Source organism: Lissotriton vulgaris, chromosome 7 (genome assembly GCF_964263255.1).
Source record: "Lissotriton vulgaris chromosome 7, aLisVul1.2, whole genome shotgun sequence".
Classification (NCBI taxonomy): domain Eukaryota; kingdom Metazoa; phylum Chordata; class Amphibia; order Caudata; family Salamandridae; genus Lissotriton; species Lissotriton vulgaris.
Window position 1 is genome coordinate 1,303,483,651 of NC_141695.1, and position 19,280 is coordinate 1,303,502,930.

The following is a 19,280-nucleotide window of genomic DNA, read 5'->3' on the forward strand; positions in this document are numbered from 1 at the left end:
CGCTTGTCGGAGTAGTGTTGGGGGTTGGTTGTCCCCCTCAGACTCACTGTCGGACACCTGGATGGGTATACCTCTTCTGGTGGCAATATTGTGCAACCGGAGACAGTCATTACAACGCAACTTTCACAACGTAATGCCATTACAACACAACTTGTAAATCGTAAGGTCCATTTCAATGCATGTCAGTGCAATGCATACCATTACAACGCATATTCCATTACCCCTGGCACGGGATGCAGGGACAATAGGGGTTTTGGGTGGGGAAGTGTATTAAAATGTAGGCAGAACCGATAAACACTGATCAATATAGTCGATTTACTAAATTAATACTCGGGTATCAAATGTAATACTCATATAATAAAAGAGAGAAACAATTCAAAGTATATGAATGTTTGGAAATATATATTTGCGGACAGAAATTGTTGACAATAACGATAACCAAATAAAGAACTTGCTTTAAAAAATAATACTCAGTTATTAATTATAGTACTCAAATTTAGTAAAATGTACACAATGCACCTTATTTGATTAAAATGTAAAATAACCCCTGGCATGGGATGCAGGGAATATAGGGGTTTTAGATGGGGAAGTGTATTAAAATGTAGGCAGAAACTAAACACAATGATCAATTTAAATACTTGATTAAAAAAATTAATACTCAGGAATCAATTTATATACTCGTATAATAAAAGAAAGAACAAATTAAAAGTAATTGATTTTTGCGAAAACGTATGAGGATATAAAACGAAAATAAAACTGTTTTATACGTTTCACGTTTACATAAACATGTTAGTAAGTTAAACAATGGAAATGAGAGCACATGTCAACTGAAATATGACCAAAAAATGGGAGGAGCAGAAAATTGTTTCCATAGTGACTTCACTAACAAAAAAGTATATAAACCACACCCGTAAGATGATTAGTTTCGTTTCAGAGAATCAATTACGGGTGAAAAAACTATGACAAAGGTAAAGTTTACAAGCGACGGAATCATCTTCTGTTTATTTTTAATTTCCTCAGAGGGAATATAATGTTAATATATATATTGTAGAATATAAAACATTATGTTCCCTCCAGAGGAGTTGGATGTATGCCGATGGAAGCATGAAACAATTTTAAAGAGAGGTAAAATAATGCTTTAAGTTTATGAATAATATATTTTTTAAATGCTAGTATATTTAAAAGATTTCAAAAAGTAGTATGTTTAAGTATAACTGTAATTTACTAAAGACATGACGAAAGATCAGTTAAACAACTATCGTTTGCAAAAAGAAAATACTACGAAGAGATGGAGAACAGAGGGTTTGAAAAATGTACAAAAAATTTTTTTTTAAAGTACCACTAATACTCTTTTTCTTCTAGAGAGAAAATGGGTTTAAAAGTTTTTATATTGTGTATTGCTTTTATCAATTTTCACTCATGATGCACTCGAGGTTTATCTTCGCAAGCAGTAATCATGAAATGTATTATTGTCAATTTAATAGTTTTAAAATAATGCTTTTTAGAAGTCATACGGTTTACAAAATGTTTAATTGAAAAGAAACGTTAAAAAAATGATGCAGTGAGGGAGTGTTCTTGTAGCACTTCTATTCTACTTTATCTGAAAGTAAAACCAGCCCTATTATATTGAATAGAAGATGGAGCAACACTGTTGTAAAATGTTTACATTAGAAAGTAGTGTTTACAGTAAAAAAAATGGAGTGTGTTGCAACGCGTAAGACATATGTTTTGAATACCGATTTTGTATGTCACCCATCTGATGTTTTTTTAAAGACTCAATACAAATATTTTCAAAGCATGTGTAATTTTTCTGCAGCGTAGCTAGACTTATACATATAATGCGAGTAAGTAGTACTCCATGCTAAAGAAGAAAACTCAGCACAATTATTATAGTTTATAAATAATAATATATTTTTTTACCTTTACAGTCCACCAACCTGTGAGCACTGTAGAAAGTTTTAGTGTAAAATACCTTCCCTCAACTTTTTCTTCAACGCATTGTAATTTAAAGTGCGTCACAAATGGCTATGTGGATGGTGAGGGAATGGTTAACGTCACATAAACAGAAAAAAAATCAAAGCCAATCAACATTATGCAAAGGAAGCTCCAGTTCGGAACACAAAAGGCAATAAAATGTCTCTGCAACTCAGCGCAGGGGAATGGTTGGTAATAGTTCTCCTTAAAATAGTTCCCAACCAATGAAAAATAAGCTCAGAAAGGCTCTGATTTCTAAATACGAGCCAATCAGATGTCCTTACAACTCCGCGCAGGGGGGGGGGGGATGGCTGCTAACAACAAAGACAAAAAAAAGAGATTATTCAACCATGCCTGGGGACAGAACACATGTGTGTTTGTAAAAACAAAGATTGCGAGGTGCAGCATTACGCACAACCAGGCGTGCAACGCCCATTGGACTCACAGGGCTTCATCCCCCCCCCCTCGTGTGTGGCAGCCCGGGATGAGGCAGCTTCCCGGGTACACACAGCCGCACCCGACCACTTCACAGGTCTTTAAAAGACTATTTGCATGTTAAGGAGGCTTTGTTATTGTTTTACCCCTTCTAAGAGCCCCTGCAGCTCCACTCTGTCTATTGCTTAAAGATTCAGCCCCCCCCAAATTTTTTCTTAGCCCCCCCAAAATTTGGCTCTAGTTCGGCCTCTGCGCACAACCTCATATAAATATTGGTAAGCGTAAGATTCTTGACTCATATGCGAAGGGTTCATGGTTCGGTTATACTGTGACGCATGGTACGTAAATAGAAATAATATTTAATGCTTTAGGAGAATTAAAATAAATAGCAATTTTGTAAAGTTGTGACCTACATTGTAGAAAATGGGTTGGTCTTTGCTTCTACGGTCTAAAGGACCACAGAGAAACATTCAAATGTCTTACAAAGGACTCACGAAGCATGAGGGGATATAAATCAAATCGAGAATGGAGAGGATTTTGTTTTATTTGTTAGAACATTCTGCCTTTTAGTTGTAGATTGTTATAATAGTCCTATAGCCTTTCGTAGCTGGGCTAAATTGGCTAATAAAGTCACGCTAGCTTGTTAAAGTCCCTCGTCTTTGGCACAGGACTTTAATGCACCCTTCTAACACCTACAATATCTAGCACTCATCCTACTGTTGCACCACTGTGGAGTTAGAATACTAATTATATTCCCAACACTATCCAGCAGTCACCCTACTATTGCACCACCCTGGAGTAAGAATATTATTTTTAACCCTACACTATCCAGTACTCACCCTACTGTTGCACCACCCGGGAGTTGGAATAGTAATTTTATCCCCTACACTATCCACAACTCACCCTACTGTTGCACCACCCTGGAGTTAGAATAGTAATGTTATCCCCTACATAATTCAGCACTTACCCTACTGTTGCACCACCCTGGAGTAAGAATAGCAATTTTATCCACTATACTAGCCACAACGCACATTACTGTTGCACCACCCTGGAGTTAGAACAGTAATTCTATACCCTACAAAATCCAGCACTTACCCTACTGTTGCACCACCCTGGAGTAAGAATAGTAATTGTATCCCCTACACTATCCACAACTCACCCTACTGTTGCATCCCCCTGGAGTTAAAATAGTAATTGTTACTCCTACTCTATTCAGAACTTACCCTACAGATGCACCCCACTGGAGTTAAAAACAGTAATTGTTACTCCAACACTATCCAGAATTTACTCTAAAGATGCACCCCCCTGGAGTTAGAATAGTAATTGTTAATCCTACACAATCCAGCACTTACCTTATATATGCACCCCCCTGAAGTTAGAATAATATTTGTTACTATTACATTTTCCAGCACTTACAATAAAGATGCACCCCTCTTGGGTTAGAATAATAATGGTTACTTCTACACAATCCAGCATTTACCCTACATATGGACCCCCCCTGGATTTACAATAATAATTGTTACTTCTACACTTTCCAGCATTTAGCCTACAGATGCACCCCACTGGAGTTAGACTACGCGACACTGTATTTTGTATAAAAATAATTTAATAATGATTTTATATCAAAATATATTCTAAAAATAAGTATCATGTTTATATAATGAAAAAAAAATATGTTTATTTCAAATAATACAGTTTAATATTTAAAGTAAGTTCAACATAATGTTAGAAAAAATTGTCCTATTACAATTTTTGTTGTTCAATATGACGTTTACATGAAGGCAGCCATTTTGAGGAGCAGCGCCAAGCAGAGCAGAAGCAAGGGAGACCTGCACAAAGATTATACACTTTTTAAAAGTTCATATATATCATGTATGAGTGACTTTTATTGAAAGGAGAGAAGAGTGAGGTTTATAGAAGTAAATAATGTGTTTACAATGTCACAAACTATGTTGTTAATATATGCCCACGTCGGGTCACATGTTTAGAATGTATGATGATAGAAAGCATGCTATTGCAATGCATATTTTTATGGATTTGAAAGTTAAAGACTTGAAAAAATAAACATCTAAGGAAAGGTGACCCGACTTATAACTATAATATACTGTTTAAAAAAATGCCAATTTAATAGAGTTGTACAATTTATGGCAAAACAGGAAAGTACAAGTGTAGTGAGTATTAGTAATATATAATGTGAGCAACATTATCCAGGTAGTCTGAAGCCACACACAACGAAAATTGCTGTAAAGTTGCCAATAGTCCTTCAGACATCTCTTTAGGTTTTTTGCTAATTCGTGGGTTCAGACTGCCTGTTAATGCTTGACTTATTCTCATTTCTTGAAAACTTTGTTCCTTCCTAAAAGTTTCTAAAAAATGATAAAAGTTAGGGTGAGCTTTTCCAGTTGTGTGGTTAAAGGAGTTGTGCCATCCCTCTATGGCATTGTTTGTCTTTGCTTCTCCTTCTAAACAGCTTGAGTAGCAGTTCCACCACTCCATATGGAAACGTGGCTTCCTCCTGTGGCCCAACCTGCTTCGATGCCCAATCCATGTGTCTTCAAATATATTTAGTAAGGGTAACAATTTTTCTTTGTTTGTTATATAAAAGTCAGATTCTGTAATTGAAGTGTAGTATTCGTCTACATTCTCAGCAGGAACAAATCAAAGTGCAGTTCATTTTTTAGTTTGAATTGCAGTTTGCTATCCGATACGTAATCCACAACTAAGGATGGTTTTTGTATCTTATGCCAAAATGCCTGGGAAAAGTGGAAAAAACATCCTTGAATTTAGGTATCCACGTACATTTTGGAAATAGCATTAATGATTGCAAATTCATAATCAATAATAATTTTCCAAGGACTTTTGTTGGATGTTTTTGATTTTAACACTATTAACAGTTCAGTGTAAGTTGAGGATTGCTTATCAGGTAGCAAACTGTATAGCAAGGGGACTACTGTATTATTAATTGTGGCATGAATAATGTATATTTGTGTGAAAGGATGGGGCGTGCTTTTCAACATCTCATCCATCATCCAAACATCACTATTCTCCAACTTAACTAGATTGTGTGGTGTACAAAAGATGAGAATTTGTTTATGGGGGTTTGGTTGTCTTGTAGTAAGGAAGGTTTGTTAGAAACAGATAAAGAGAGCTCAGGAGGAATAAGAATGTCAGAAAAGGTTTGTGGTGTAACTCTTTGTGGGTTACTTGCCTGTTTTTTACATTGTATTATTCGTCTCAGATTCGGTATATTGGGCATACTGCTGGCAACATGACTTGGGACATGTTGTGCAACCTCCCTTAAAATACAACCACTGGAGTCATTGGAGGTGCATGCAATATCCATCATTTCATTTATAGTTTCTCTCACCTCAATCTCCATTGCAGAGGCAGAGGGGTTATGATCTGTAGTTTTTAAAAAAGACTCACCCAGAGTAACCGCTCTGCCTGTGCAATGGGTTGAGTAGTATTGCACACACCTCCAATGACACCTTGGTTCTGTTAGTCTCTCCTTGCAATAAATGTACCCTGCATGCTTTAAGAGGCGGTTTTCCTTGCTCGAAGTTATGTAATGTGCTGACTTGTCTGTTGACATTATCTGAAATGATAAGATATTGTGTAAGTTTACTTATATTTTTATTCATTAGTTCATTGTTTTTGTATTTGTTTATTATTTAAAAACCTTTCCAAATGCTTTGATTAAAGTTGGGAAATTTCCTATTTTTGTACAATAATTTGAATTTCCTCTATTTTATTGAAAATTATACATTTGCCAATGTGTTTCAGTTCATTTTACCTTTTGCTTTGGTTGGTTTTGCTTCAAGTTGGTCTTTGTTGATCTTCAATTTGGTCTTTGTAGTGTGAATTATTTTAACCTGGAAGAGGAAAGGATATATGTTTCGTTTATTAATATTTAAATATATTTGTATGTTGGTTGTTTAGGAGAAAAAGGAGTCATTTTTATTTTTTTAAATATAAATTTTTTTCTAGAACCTACCTTTCCTAATTCTTTAAGAGGTTTTGAAGATGCTCATAATTTTCTTTGAATGGTGTAGCAAAGCAGTTGTTTTATGGATTTCGACTGAGCTCTTTTCTTAAGGTTGATGTCTGTGGAAAGTTATGAAACATATTTTTTATTAGATTTTTTAATTCAGATTATCTTTAATGTAAAAAACAAATGCATTAATAAAGTGGAACAAGAAAAAAATGGTTAACAATATTTAAATAAGTTTGCGAACAATAATAATCAATATTTACTAAAGTACATTCGAATTGTGATTTTATAAAAATCTTGTAGTAATGTTCATGACTATAATCATTAAAAGTTTCATTATTCTCCTTCTTTGATAAATTGACAACTTTTTTAAAAGACAGAGACATGTAAAAAAAACGTCAGAAATATATAGCTTTTTTACCTTGAAAAAATGGTTTAAAAAGTGGATATTATTTTGATTTCTGTTTCTAATATGTGCTACGAGTCCTACATTTTTTTAATAGAAAAAAATAGCAACCCATTACTTTGAGAAAACATCTTAATCTTGAAAAAAGACAGATTATATTCATTAAAATGATTTTGCTAATGTTAACTTTTTTTCAACGATGTCTCTTCCTTCTTGTTCGTAGGATGTGTTTCTTTTTTCTTCATATCTGTTGGAGTAATTTAAAAAATAATTCGAATATTTTCAAAGTTTATAATGTGATTTTAAATTGAAGTTAATGTATTTGAAAAAAAAATGCAACTCACCTAAAAAGGTTATGTGCTATCTTGTTGATGGATTTTGGCAACTTGTATTCCTTGTAGATTTTTCTTTTCTTTATAGAATTTTCGATCTGAATACACTGTCTGTTGGAATTATTATAAATACAAAATGTTAGATTTAGAAAAAAAATAATGGCTTGTTAAAGTAATTAATTTTAAAACATCGTATAGCTTCATTTTAAATTTAAAATCAAATTCTTAGGTAGACCGTATAGGTTTATAAATAAAAATATGAACTGCACATTGCATGTTTTTTGAGAATATTGTACAAGAATGAATGATTATACCTTTTTAGATCATTTAATTATCTCATTAAGTATGTATCTATTTACCGGAGGCAGACTCATTTAAGTATTTGGCATAACTTATTTTAAAAAAAATCTAAAACATTGTTAAATGGTTTTTAATTGATTTAAATTATATATTTAATATTTTCACTAACTTTAGAGTTCAGTAACCCTAAAACATATTTTTTTCTCGAATCTTTAAATTCAGTGAACAGGTTTGGATGAAACTGCATATTAATGAACATATTTTAAATTAAGTATTGTTTTTACAAAATAGTTAGATAGATATTTCTTAGCAATTTATTATACTTACTTGTTTGTTTTCAGAGGCTGTAATGTGACTTTGCTGCAAATTTTTATGTGACAGAGACAGAGAGTGGGTTTAAAATGCATCTGCTCTCGCTGGTTGACCATTGTCTTGAAAATGGTGGGCGTCTTCTATTTATACCTTTTTTTGTGTACCACCATTATTTTACCGAAAATATCTATTGTGTTTCTTATTTTTTACTTGTTAATATCATGTGTAAACTTATATTTTAATTTTCGTTTTAGAAATTGCCTGTTTTAATGGTTTGTGTTTGTTTTGTCCACCATTGTGTGTACTAGATGACGTATTTCATGTCATGGAAACAGTAGTGGGACTTGTTTTTGACCCTAGGTTTAAAAATGGTGCTCCCCTTCTTTTCGATTCTGAAGTGTACCTTTCAAAATCTGTTATTTTATGTTATTTTTCAAAAATTAAGAATACCATTGTATCAAAATTGCACAATCTTGAAATTAACCCTTTCGATGCTGATGACGAGCTCAGCTCGTCATGATGCACAGTTGAGCTGTGCTGATGACGAGCTGAGCTCGTCATGAAATAAAGTAAAACAACAATTTGCAGCACAGGACGGGAAAACGCCTAGCAGCCATGTGGTTAATAAAAAAGTATCCATATTTTAATTGGTAAATTCTCAAGTATTCAAATTAATACCCGGGTATTAATTTTCCAATGGAGTACCATTTTATTCTTTTGTGTGTTCAATTTCCTAACACATTTTAAAACACTTGCCCACCCAAAACCCCTATTTTCCCTGCATCCCATGCCAAGAGTTATTTACAAAAATGTTTAAAAATATATATTTTTGCATTGTAATGGTATGCGTAGTATTGTATTGAGTAGTAATGGCACTTATAATGCTTTTTATATAAATTGCATTTTAATGGGTATCGCTGTAAAATATTGCATAGTAACAGCATATGCGTTGTAAAAAATGTAATAGTATGCGTTGTATCATCATATATCCTTGTGCAACATGAAGCCACGAACCGGCAGCAGGTCTCTGTACAGTACTGCAACACTCCACTAGTTTTGTGTAGTATGCAGAAGCTACTCTTCAGTAGTCCAAATGTGCATTTCATGATGTTACGTGTGCTGATGTGTGCTGCATTGTATCTCTGCTCATGTGGTGTGGCTGGGTTGAGGTATGGTGACAAGATGTAGTTCCATACTGCATATGCACTGTCACCTAAAGGGTATTAAGCAAAGGGGTAGAGACTGTTATGCATTTACATTTCTGTCTATTTGTGTTGAAAATAAGTATAGGTGTTTTCCGGGCAGATGTCATGGCTACCAAGGGTTGAAGCTCAGGTTTAATTCATGACTTTAGTGGTTCACAGGGACACGGGTTGTGGTTATTACTTGAGGTGGGTAGTCACCCTCCTAAGCTAATACTCAGATTTTTTCCACAGAGCATACTCTGTTCTGAATTATCAATAATACACAGCAGACTGAGGGGATTGAAACCCGCCCTGCCAGCTTTACCCCTGGTAAACAAAGCTTAAGAATTTACCTATGTTTCTAAAGGGGTGCGATTACCAGTACCAAGGAGGACAAATAAAACTGCAATGGTCACTCTCGCTCTAATGGCAACTCCCCTTTAAGTATAGGATCTCACAATCACACACACTCAATCCTAACCCAAAATCTAGATATTATTCATGATGACTTCTGAGGTACCAGTTATCGGAGATTGGACACATTTGATATGAGGGGTAAAGGAAAAGGCTTGTGCCCTGGAATCATTTCATACAACCACCAGCCACTAGTCTCCCAATGGCTTGGTTTATTCACACACCACTATAGATGAGGTGCACTTTGGGTGTATATCCTCTGCAGTAGATCATAGCATTACACCAGGGGAACAATCAAAAGAAGGACATGTGCTGCACCTCTGCAGGACTTGCAAAGAAACAAAAAGTAGAAACCAGACTATTGTACGAATTCAGCTAGTCCATGGCTTTTAAGGCCTAGAGGGGTATCAACCCAACCAGCATCATTCCAAATAAAACACTTGAAACATGATACTGGACTTACTATTTCCATACATCATTACCTAATGAAACACATGTAATCCTTCTTTGTCTTCTGCTTAGCACTACCCTAATTTGTGACCTTCTTCATCTTTGCTGCCCACCAAAATTTGTACTTTTTCTTTTGTGCCCTTCTGTCAGGAAGACATTTAGTACTAGCAGAAAACAAACATTTTGTCTCTTGCCCCAATTCTTTGTCCCATGTGCCTACAAACTGAAGTATCAAGTGCAAGACCAAGCATGGCTGATTTCATAGTGGAATGTCCTATACCCTTGTTGAAGAGATGGCCCTAAATGTTGAGAAGGAAGTAGAATGAGTGCTGCTGTGTCCACTTTGTCCATGTTAAAGCAAATGTTGTCTGTTGCCACGATGAGGGCTGTCTCACTGCTGTGGTTGGTTCTGAACCTTGATTAGGAGGGATCAAGGTCGTGATTATTATTCAGGTAGTTGGCCCACTGGGCATTGATGAGCTTTTCAAGGAGGCCGGATGGAAGTGGAAGAGGGAGATTGGTCTGTAGTCAGTCTTTGCCAGGGTTTCTGCCACAGGTTTAATGAGGTGAGGCAAGAGGGTGGCGTATTTCCAGGAGTCTAGGCAGGTGAAGGTGGAGAGTGAAAAGTTGAGAATGGGTATGTGGGCAGCAGATATGGCAAAGCTTTTTGTGAAGGTGTGGCGCAGGCAAGGATCTGTTGGGCCCAAGAGAGGATGGAGTGTATTGTGTTAGCTGTTTTCAGCAGGTCAATGCGGTTGCTAGTGGGGTACTGTTGTCAAAGCCAAAGACTTTGAGGTTTAAAGGTCTAGTGGGGAGACAAAGTGGTTGTAGATCCTGTTGATTTTTCTTGAGAAGTAGTGGGACAGTTGAGTTCCTAGGATGAGTTCATGGTTGTGGAGATGACTGATGAGGACTTGAATTCTTTCATGATGGCAAAGATTTCTTTGGTGGTGTAGGAGATGTTTTTGAAATTTTTTGGGAGTGCTCCCTCACAGGGAACAAAAATGTTTCCTAAGTGACTCCATGAATGATGGTGTCTGCTTCACAAACTTTCAGTGCCTTCAGAGGAGTTGCTTTGGTGGCTGCTCCGCCGAAGCCACAGCAATCACTGTCAGGCAGGAAGAGATCTCTAAATATGGATGTTACAGATCATCTGAGTTCTCTCATCCAATTGCATGATATCTAGTGATCCATGATCCACACAGCACAAGAGAGTTTTGTAATAAACTGCAAGTCCTTTTTCAATTTTTCAATTCCTGCTCATACAGCCATCACATAGATATCTAGTCAACATATTTTAGCCCCTTTTTGAACTTCATCAAAGTAAGTGCTCACAGTTACTGCCATGACATCCATGGTATAACCAATAAAACCAATCTTTTTAAGCAATCTTCTATGGCACAAATGGTTTCTGGAGTTGCATTTCACCCAATGCCAACATTACATGAATGAAACATCCATACCCAACACATTTAGATTGGCTTTTATGGGACAGGATTGAATCTGTACAAAGACATATACACACAAGGTTGTCTCTCTATAGTCGATATTAAATTATTAGTGACTCTACAAAACATTAGTGCCATCAAAGATGTCTTAAAAAAACTGCTTTCATTGATAGAGTCATCAACACCATGTGATGTTTGTTTGAAAAGGAAGAAGAGAGGGATGATTGATCAAAGCCTGAGTAGTCCCTTTGCATTGATACCTTACACCATTAAATTAATTGCAGTTATAATTTTTTGACGAATGTAAACCTCTTAATGTGACTCACCCGTTTGGTTTGTAATGCTTCCTTCCGAACATAGAACACACTCAAAGCAACATCTAGGCTTCCCTTCTATTGCTGCTTTTCTATAACCTGGGTGGCACGGCTCACTGCAAATGGAAATAGGTACCTAAACACAAAGAAGTGGTAAAGAGTGCAGAAAATATATTAAAGCATACATGAATCAGATACATTTCTGTAATGTGTAAACACAGGAGGATTTTTGTAGTAGTTAAATTAGTCTAACATGAATTAAACACATGTGTACAAGTTAGTTTAGACCAAAAAAATGTTAGAGCTGATTTAACAAACCTTTTCCACAACCGAGTTGGCCTTGCATGTTGACAAGTTCTCAAATCCACATGCAAAACTTCAAATAGATTCACAAAGGCAGGAAAAGCATATATTTTCATTTCAAAATGGCACTTGTAAATTCCCCTTTTGCTGCAAAACTGAACATGTAAATTGCGCTTGCATAGTTGTATGACTGTCACAACAATAGTGAATGTCCCCCAACGGAATATCAGGTTGGTGGTTTGGGAAATGCAACACAAGAAGCAAATACCTGAGAAATCCTGATCTTTTTTTGGCATTCATAGCATTTATCATATCATTCCCACAAATATTTGCACTTCAAAATGTATGCTTCAGCAAAACAACAAATACATAAGTGTTTTGTTATGTTATGTGTATTTGTAAAGTGCACTGTTATCCTCGCACTAAGCAGGCGTATTTGCCCACTCCTGAATATGGTACATTGGTCAATTGAAAAACTATGGGCCGATTCATAAAGGGCTTCTGCTGGCACAGGCCTGCAGTCATGGCGAGAGGCCCTCAGTGGTGTCTGGACCTCCGCTATGACAAAATGCTGTTTGTAGGTCCCGTTATGAGTGAGCCCCCCCCTCCACGACTTCGGGGTCTTCGCTACAAGTGTGGATGCCCTTTGTGAATCAGGCCCAAGGTCTTCAGCTTCTTCCAGAACTCAAGAAGAGAGGAGGGGACTCTGATGGGGAGTGGAAGTCTGTTTGATGCTTTAGAAGCGATGTAACAAAACAACCATCCTCCTAATATGGTGTTGTTTATGCGTGGGATGTGTGTGACAGAAGTCTGACAGAGTACAGTGGTGTGGCTGGTTGGTGGAAGGAGATGTGACTGTTCAGATAAGTGGGGACCAATCTGTGCAGTGACTTGAATGTGTGGTTGAAGAATTTGAAATGAGCATGTTTTTGTATGCAGAGCCAATTGAGGTCCCACAGGCGTGGTGTGATGTGAGTTTTGTGTGGGAGGGTGAGCATGGCTGCAGAGTTCTGGATGGTTAGTAATCTTCTAGTGAGTTGCTTGGGTATCGCAGAATAGTAGGTGATCCTATAATCCAAGTTGCTAATAACTAGGACATGAGTGACAGATTTTCTAGTGTTGATTGGGTGCCATTTGAATCTTCCGTCTGCATCTTTGCTGTCTGGAAGCAGGATACAGTGATGATGTTGACTTATGCGGGCATGTTTAGTTTGCTGTCCATGATTATTCCAAGGTTCCTGGCAAGGGTGCTGGGTATGAGAGTAAATCTGAGTTTTTACGACCACATGTTGGAGTCCCATCATGAGGTGCTCTTACCAAAGGTCACTACTTCTGTCTGGTCTGTATTGAGCTTGAGACAGTTGTATTTCATCCAGTTAGTGACTTTGGTCATGTAGGTGTTCAACTTGTTTCCTGTGTTGGGGCTCTTGTCCGAGAAGGAGAAAATGAGTTGCATGTCGTTGGCTTAGGAGAGAATGTTGACTTTGGTGAGAAATATCATGTCTGCGTTGAAGAGGAAAGGCCTAAGTGATGAACCTTGAGGTACTCCGCAAATGATTTGGGGGGTACCCAAAAATAAAGTGCAAGGCAGACAGCTATCTGTTAAGGAGCATATCCAGCAGATAGCAGGTCCTTGGATGCCAATCGCATGCAGGTGCCTAATGTGGATGGGGTGTGAGACCATGTCAAATGCTGTGGAGAGGTCCAGGAGAATGAGGGCTACCATGTCTAGTGGTTGCTGAGGTGGCCGTTGACGCATTGGTTTATTCGTTTCTCTAAGACCTTTGCTGTATATTATAGAAGGGCGATGGGTGTACAACTGAAAAATATGGCTGGGCCAGGAGATGGTTTCTTGAGCAGAGGCATGATGGTGTTTCCAGGTGTCTAGTAATGTGGTTGTGTGAATGGAGACATTGAAAATGAGTGTTAGTATTTCACTGAGTGGTAGTCCTTTGGTAAGGGAGTTGTGGTAGCAAGGTTTAGATGAGGCCCTTGAGTAAATTATCTTCATGGTAGCAGTGATTTCAATGTTGTTGATTGAGGGCCACATGGTCGGGGTTCATTCTATGGTCATGATGGGAAGTTATGTTATGAGGATTTGCATGGTGCACTTATCATATGTGAGGGTATTTGGGTGCTTGAGCAGGTGCATAGGCATGTAGTACACACAGAGTTATTTGAACAGCCAGGTCTTCCACCTCTTGCAGAGCTCCAGAAGTCAGGAGGCGACTCTGATGTGTAGAAGTAGGTTCTTCCATGCTTTGGAGAATGAGCTGCATCCTTCTCACCTCTTGTGAATGTGGTAGGGGGTGCAAATGAGTGAGAGGCATAGCATAGGTCTCTGGCAGGATGGTGAAAGTGTATGTGGCTGTTCAGGTATTCTGGTCCCATTTTATGTAACAGTGCTAGGGTCCTGTTGACGGTCAAAGTTGCTGTATTTCATAGTGATGTTCTTAAAGGAGTATTTTATACAACTTGTTGCAAATGTCTTGTGAGTGTGTGATGTTGCTGGAGGTTGCAGGAGGTGTGGAGAAACCTTTGATGATGGGGAAGATTCCATTGCTGATCATAGTGCAGACATTGATGCAATCTGCAAGAGCTGTTTCTTGATGCACTGTATCTGCTGGTGGTAGCAGCTTAGGGCTGATTTGAAGATGTATTTATTTGTGGTGCTGTGAGTTTTACTCCACTAGCACTTCAGTTGCTTACAGTACCATTTTGTCAGCCTGATTTGCTCTGGTTATATTGTCTGTGGTCAGACTCTTGTAGTTGGCTTAGCCTTGAAAGGAGCAAGGGTGTTGGTGCATGCTTCCAGCCATTGAGGTTCTTGATGGCTTTCAGCAAGTTGTGTGTGTGCTCAGACTTGGTATGTGTGAAGAACAATGTGTTACAATTTCCAGCAGGCATGAACTTTTGCATAGTCTGGTGATATGGTGGCTATTTTAGATATCTGGGCATAACTTCCCTCGTGACCCATAGCGTCTTTGCTAGATAATCATAACACAATGTTTCTGCACCAAGGACCTGGTTAGATAGACCTCAAATTTTTCCTGCTCATTTTATATTGAAGAACTTTGGGATTACAAAGAAGTATTACACAACAAGTGTGCTGTTTGTGGAATAAAGTATCTAATTACTATTGAACATTTGCATGACATATTTTAAAACTAGAAGTCGTTATATATGCTAAGGTTATGCCATTGTGAAACACAGATGATTCTTCACCTGAACATTGTTTCTCATACTGTGTGTGAATGATAAAGTATCAGCTATTAGAGATCTAGGTTTTCCATTTTCATGTTTGTACCACTGGCCCTCATATTCACATATCTGGGGTAATTTGGTGGAGGCAGTGAGAGATAGGAGATTAGATTTCTCCCACTGGACCCCAAGCACAATGTTACAGCATCTTGACATAAACACCTGCTTGAGGACTCCCGCAGGTACAATGTATTCGAAACACGCTATGTTGAATTGGGGTGCAGTCAGTATTTACTTTTGAAGGTTGTCAGAACTTTGCTACATTTGAATGCCAGTAATATCTGTACTGTATAAATTTGAGTAAGAATAAATACATTATCTTTTGATGGCTAAGGATGACTAAGAACAAACTTTACTGGGTTTCAGTTTGTGTGATATCCCCCAAAAAGCACTTTACTAGGTGGTGTGCTTTGTTTGATGAAATTACTCATTCATTGATATTGCCGCCACTCGTTCATCTAGTCATTTATTCACTCTTTTGCCCATTCATACTCTCACCTTTGTTGACTCCTAGTTGGACGAATCCACTCCTACAAAATGACACACAAAAGCTTTCAAATCAATAAATAGGCACTTTCACTTTCAAAAAGCCAGACCTGTTGACCTGTTAATTCTTGTTTACTGTTCTCTTCATTTAGCATGTGAATAACAGTCCATACTTTAAGGAAAGAAAATATTGTAAGTGAGGAAATATAAATTTTATGGTCAAGAAATGTTCCCTAACGTGTACCCCACCGTCTCCATGTACGAGCTTAAAGTGCATGTAACTTCCCTCCTGTGCCAGCTATGAAGACGCAAACACATTTGCGTCCAACGTTAACATGTCCTCTTTCAGATCCACCCTGAATGGGTTGAATATTCCGTTCCTAAATATGCCTTGCCACCGTCTTTGTATGGTGCACTTTCATGTATTCCTGGCTCTGTGCGAGTTAGGCCCTGTTTTCTGTCATCAAGCTCTTTCCAAAAGCATCTCTGCCTCCTGAAACTGCAACGTGGGATGCCCCCACCCGTGAACTCTGTCCTACTCCCTGCGAGGCGAGCGGAGCCTGGCTCGGCCTGTCTGCCTGCCAAAGACAGTATTTTACCTTCATGCTATCAGTATAGCCAAGCTTAGCTTCCCGAAAACACATTCCAGTCCAGCAGAATAGATAAACAAACCCCCGGCTGCAGAGCAAAGGGCCCGGCCTCTCTGTCTCCATGCAAGTAATTCATAGCTCCCGTTTCCATGGTAGGCCCATACCCCCTCGCTTTACCCACAGACACGTAGGCACATGTGCACGCACTCATAGTCGGTATAGGATAGCCTCTGTCCGAGAGACCTTTTCCTTCTAGATAATATGGTTCCCAAACATCAGATATCAGATATGATATAGGAACGAGTTGATCTGACATGCCAGACTGCTGTCTCTTTCCTCTAGTGTAAATGTCAAGTCCCCTGCACCCTCCAACTTTACGTCAATCACACGTCATGCAGCTGCGCGCGCATCCTAGCTACCGATTCCTGCTAACTCTGCACCATTCTGTCATAGAGCCACCCACTTCTGACACTTACATGTGACGTTTCTAGAACACACCTCTGTGCACGCCTTAGTTCACGCCTTCTGATTACGTATTGCTAACACGTGTGAATTCTTATCTTGTTTCTCTCAGCTGTTACGCCTTCTGCATTGACTTCTATTGTGTATATTAAGTATAAAAGTAATGTAATGTCAATAAAGTATGCTCTATCCCTTCCTGCACCCCAGTGGTGGCAGGAACCCGATATCCGGTACCAGAACCATTCCTTTTTAAGGAATAAAACCCCTAACAACTCTAACACCACGGACTCTGCATCTTTCTTTCCGATTGAGTTATTTTTGTTTAAGTACTTACCTGCATAGAAATTAGGACGGTAAATCAAATATTTACCACATCATTTTGGCGCCCGAACAGGGACCCCTCCCCCACCCCACGCGCCGGTTGGTGCGTTGCAGCCTTGGCCCCCTGCCACAGTCGAGACGGACACTAGGCGTACCCGCAGGATTTCCTGTATCTCCCTCAGGCCTACGGAGGTGACGGAGACTGCGATCAGCACCCAGACGAGGCGGTGAGGAGTGCGGAGGATCCCGACCAGAGCCTAGCCGAAAGAAGCAAGGTCCGAGGTGTCAAGAGGCCCACCAGTTCCGAAGGATTCACGTATCAAGTTGAGTCGAGTCCAGTCCGGTCCAGTCCAGTCGAGTTTTCCGAGGCCTTCTGTTCCGTGCTTCCCGGTGAGTACCGTTGCTGGGGACGCATCTAGACGGGTGCATTATTATGTATCCGGTAAAGACGGGTTTGGGTACACAAACACGGTCTGCACTGTTTTAGACAGTGTATCTGTGCTGTTTAGCAGTACATCAAGTATTAAAGTTCTTGCACTGTTCTCGACAGTGTATCTGTGCTGTTTAGCAGTACATCTAGTACCAAGGGTGGTCATACGTGTTCAAAATGTTTCATGTGATTAATGTCGTGGTATGAGTGGACTGTTTTGTGTACATTACTGTGTTTTTGTGTAACTAGCTGTGTTCAGAAGTAAGTAACAAATATCGAGTATCCAGCACTAAGTAACAAGATGCCGTTTTTCAATAAGTTAAGACAGATAGGAACTAGGAAAGGGATGCTAGAGGAAGAAATTCCTATCCCCCCTAGGGACACTCCTGGAAATTTTATGTACCATAAGCATGGCTTGGATGCCATACTGTACCTAGATTTATGGGCCGATTATACTAAGCACCTAGAAGAAAGACACAGATGGCCCGTTACAGGAACTTGGGATGCCGAGTGCATCCTGAAAGTAGAAGAAGCGCTATGGAAAAAGAAAGCCAGACAATCTCAGAAAGACGCCATAATATTTTGGCGTAAAGAATCACATAAACGTGCCGAAAAAGCCCTCCGAAAAGAAGACAGACATAGAGAAGAGTCGGATAAAGTCCGAGAAAACGAATTAGTTAATGAAGGGATCCGAGTAAAAGCAGAACAAGTAGACCGCATGCGAAACAATCTTGTAAATGGCCTGTACTTAGTGACCGAGGGTTCGCCTGAAGCCACTCCAGAAATACCGAAAGATATGCCGCCACCATTGGTTCCAACTAAAGTAAATCACAGGACTACAAAGGACATATTCCTTGCTTCCTATCTAGATGATGTAGCTCCCGCTTACACCAATCCACCTGCCCAGGTACCGCCTGCTGACGGTGACGGAGGTGGCAACCCACTCCAAGACAATGTCCCGCCCTTACCACAACAAAGTTCACCCGCCCGAAATCCTGTTCCACCTGTTCCTCCACCACTTCCTACACCTAAGATAAATACCCTGAATCCGTTTGGGCCTGACCCTGGAAAAACACCAGTTCAGTTACTTACACAGTCCCCACAGACAAGTCATGCTCAAGCCTCCGCCTCTGGAGGTGCGACAGGAGGTCACCTGACCCCGCCACAACAGCATAGGTTAAACATAAGGGACATATTAAAGAACCGTACACCCCGAACCTCAAATTTCGACATGCTTAAAGAACCCCTTCTGGTTTGCAGATACGATCCAGTACCCGGTAAAGACGATAGGATGTTATTAGCATCTCTACGCTTACGAAAAGTTACAGATTACTTAGTGTTGTTCCCAGGAATGACTGAACACCTAGATAGAATATACCATTTTATCCAGACTGGGGAAGATCCTGACAGTATTAAAGAGGCCCTGGCTCACCAGAAAGCTGACACTCAAGGTTGTATATTACGCTTCTTCATAAACTGTCTAATAAGAGAACGAGACAGGCCTGGGGTAGACCAGGACGAGATGGATGCACTAAACAAATGGGGCCAGAACATAGCCGAGGGAAAACACGATAAACAGAATTGTATAGCAAGTATGTACAAAAAGATCAGGAAAGAAGTAATAGAGATACACGAAAGAAAGAAACAAGAAAGGGAAGCAGATAACAACCGGCTTGATTCCTCCGAGGAGGACGACCCAGAGGAATCCGAACAACAACCTAAAGAAATGATAGCGTACGTGGGTAAGGGAAATTACCTTAGGAAAGGTATTCGCCCAGAAAGCAAGAGAGTTTTTCTTTCCGGCATATCAAAACCGAATTCTTCTGAATATCTGTTTCAAGATACCGATAAAATGCTTCAAGAACGA

The 19,280-nt window shown here is 39.0% G+C and overlaps 1 protein-coding gene across 1 annotated transcript in view; it reads right to left on the reverse strand.

Moving 5' to 3' along the window:
* Positions 1-19,280, reverse strand: part of LOC147703546 (vomeronasal type-2 receptor 26-like) — a 97,219-nt gene that overhangs the window by 9,141 nt on the left and 68,798 nt on the right. The window contains exon 2 of the mRNA XM_086929510.1: positions 11,573-11,696. Within this exon, the coding sequence (XP_086785636.1) occupies positions 11,573-11,696 (124 nt within the window). The remainder of the gene's footprint in view (positions 1-11,572; positions 11,697-19,280) is intronic.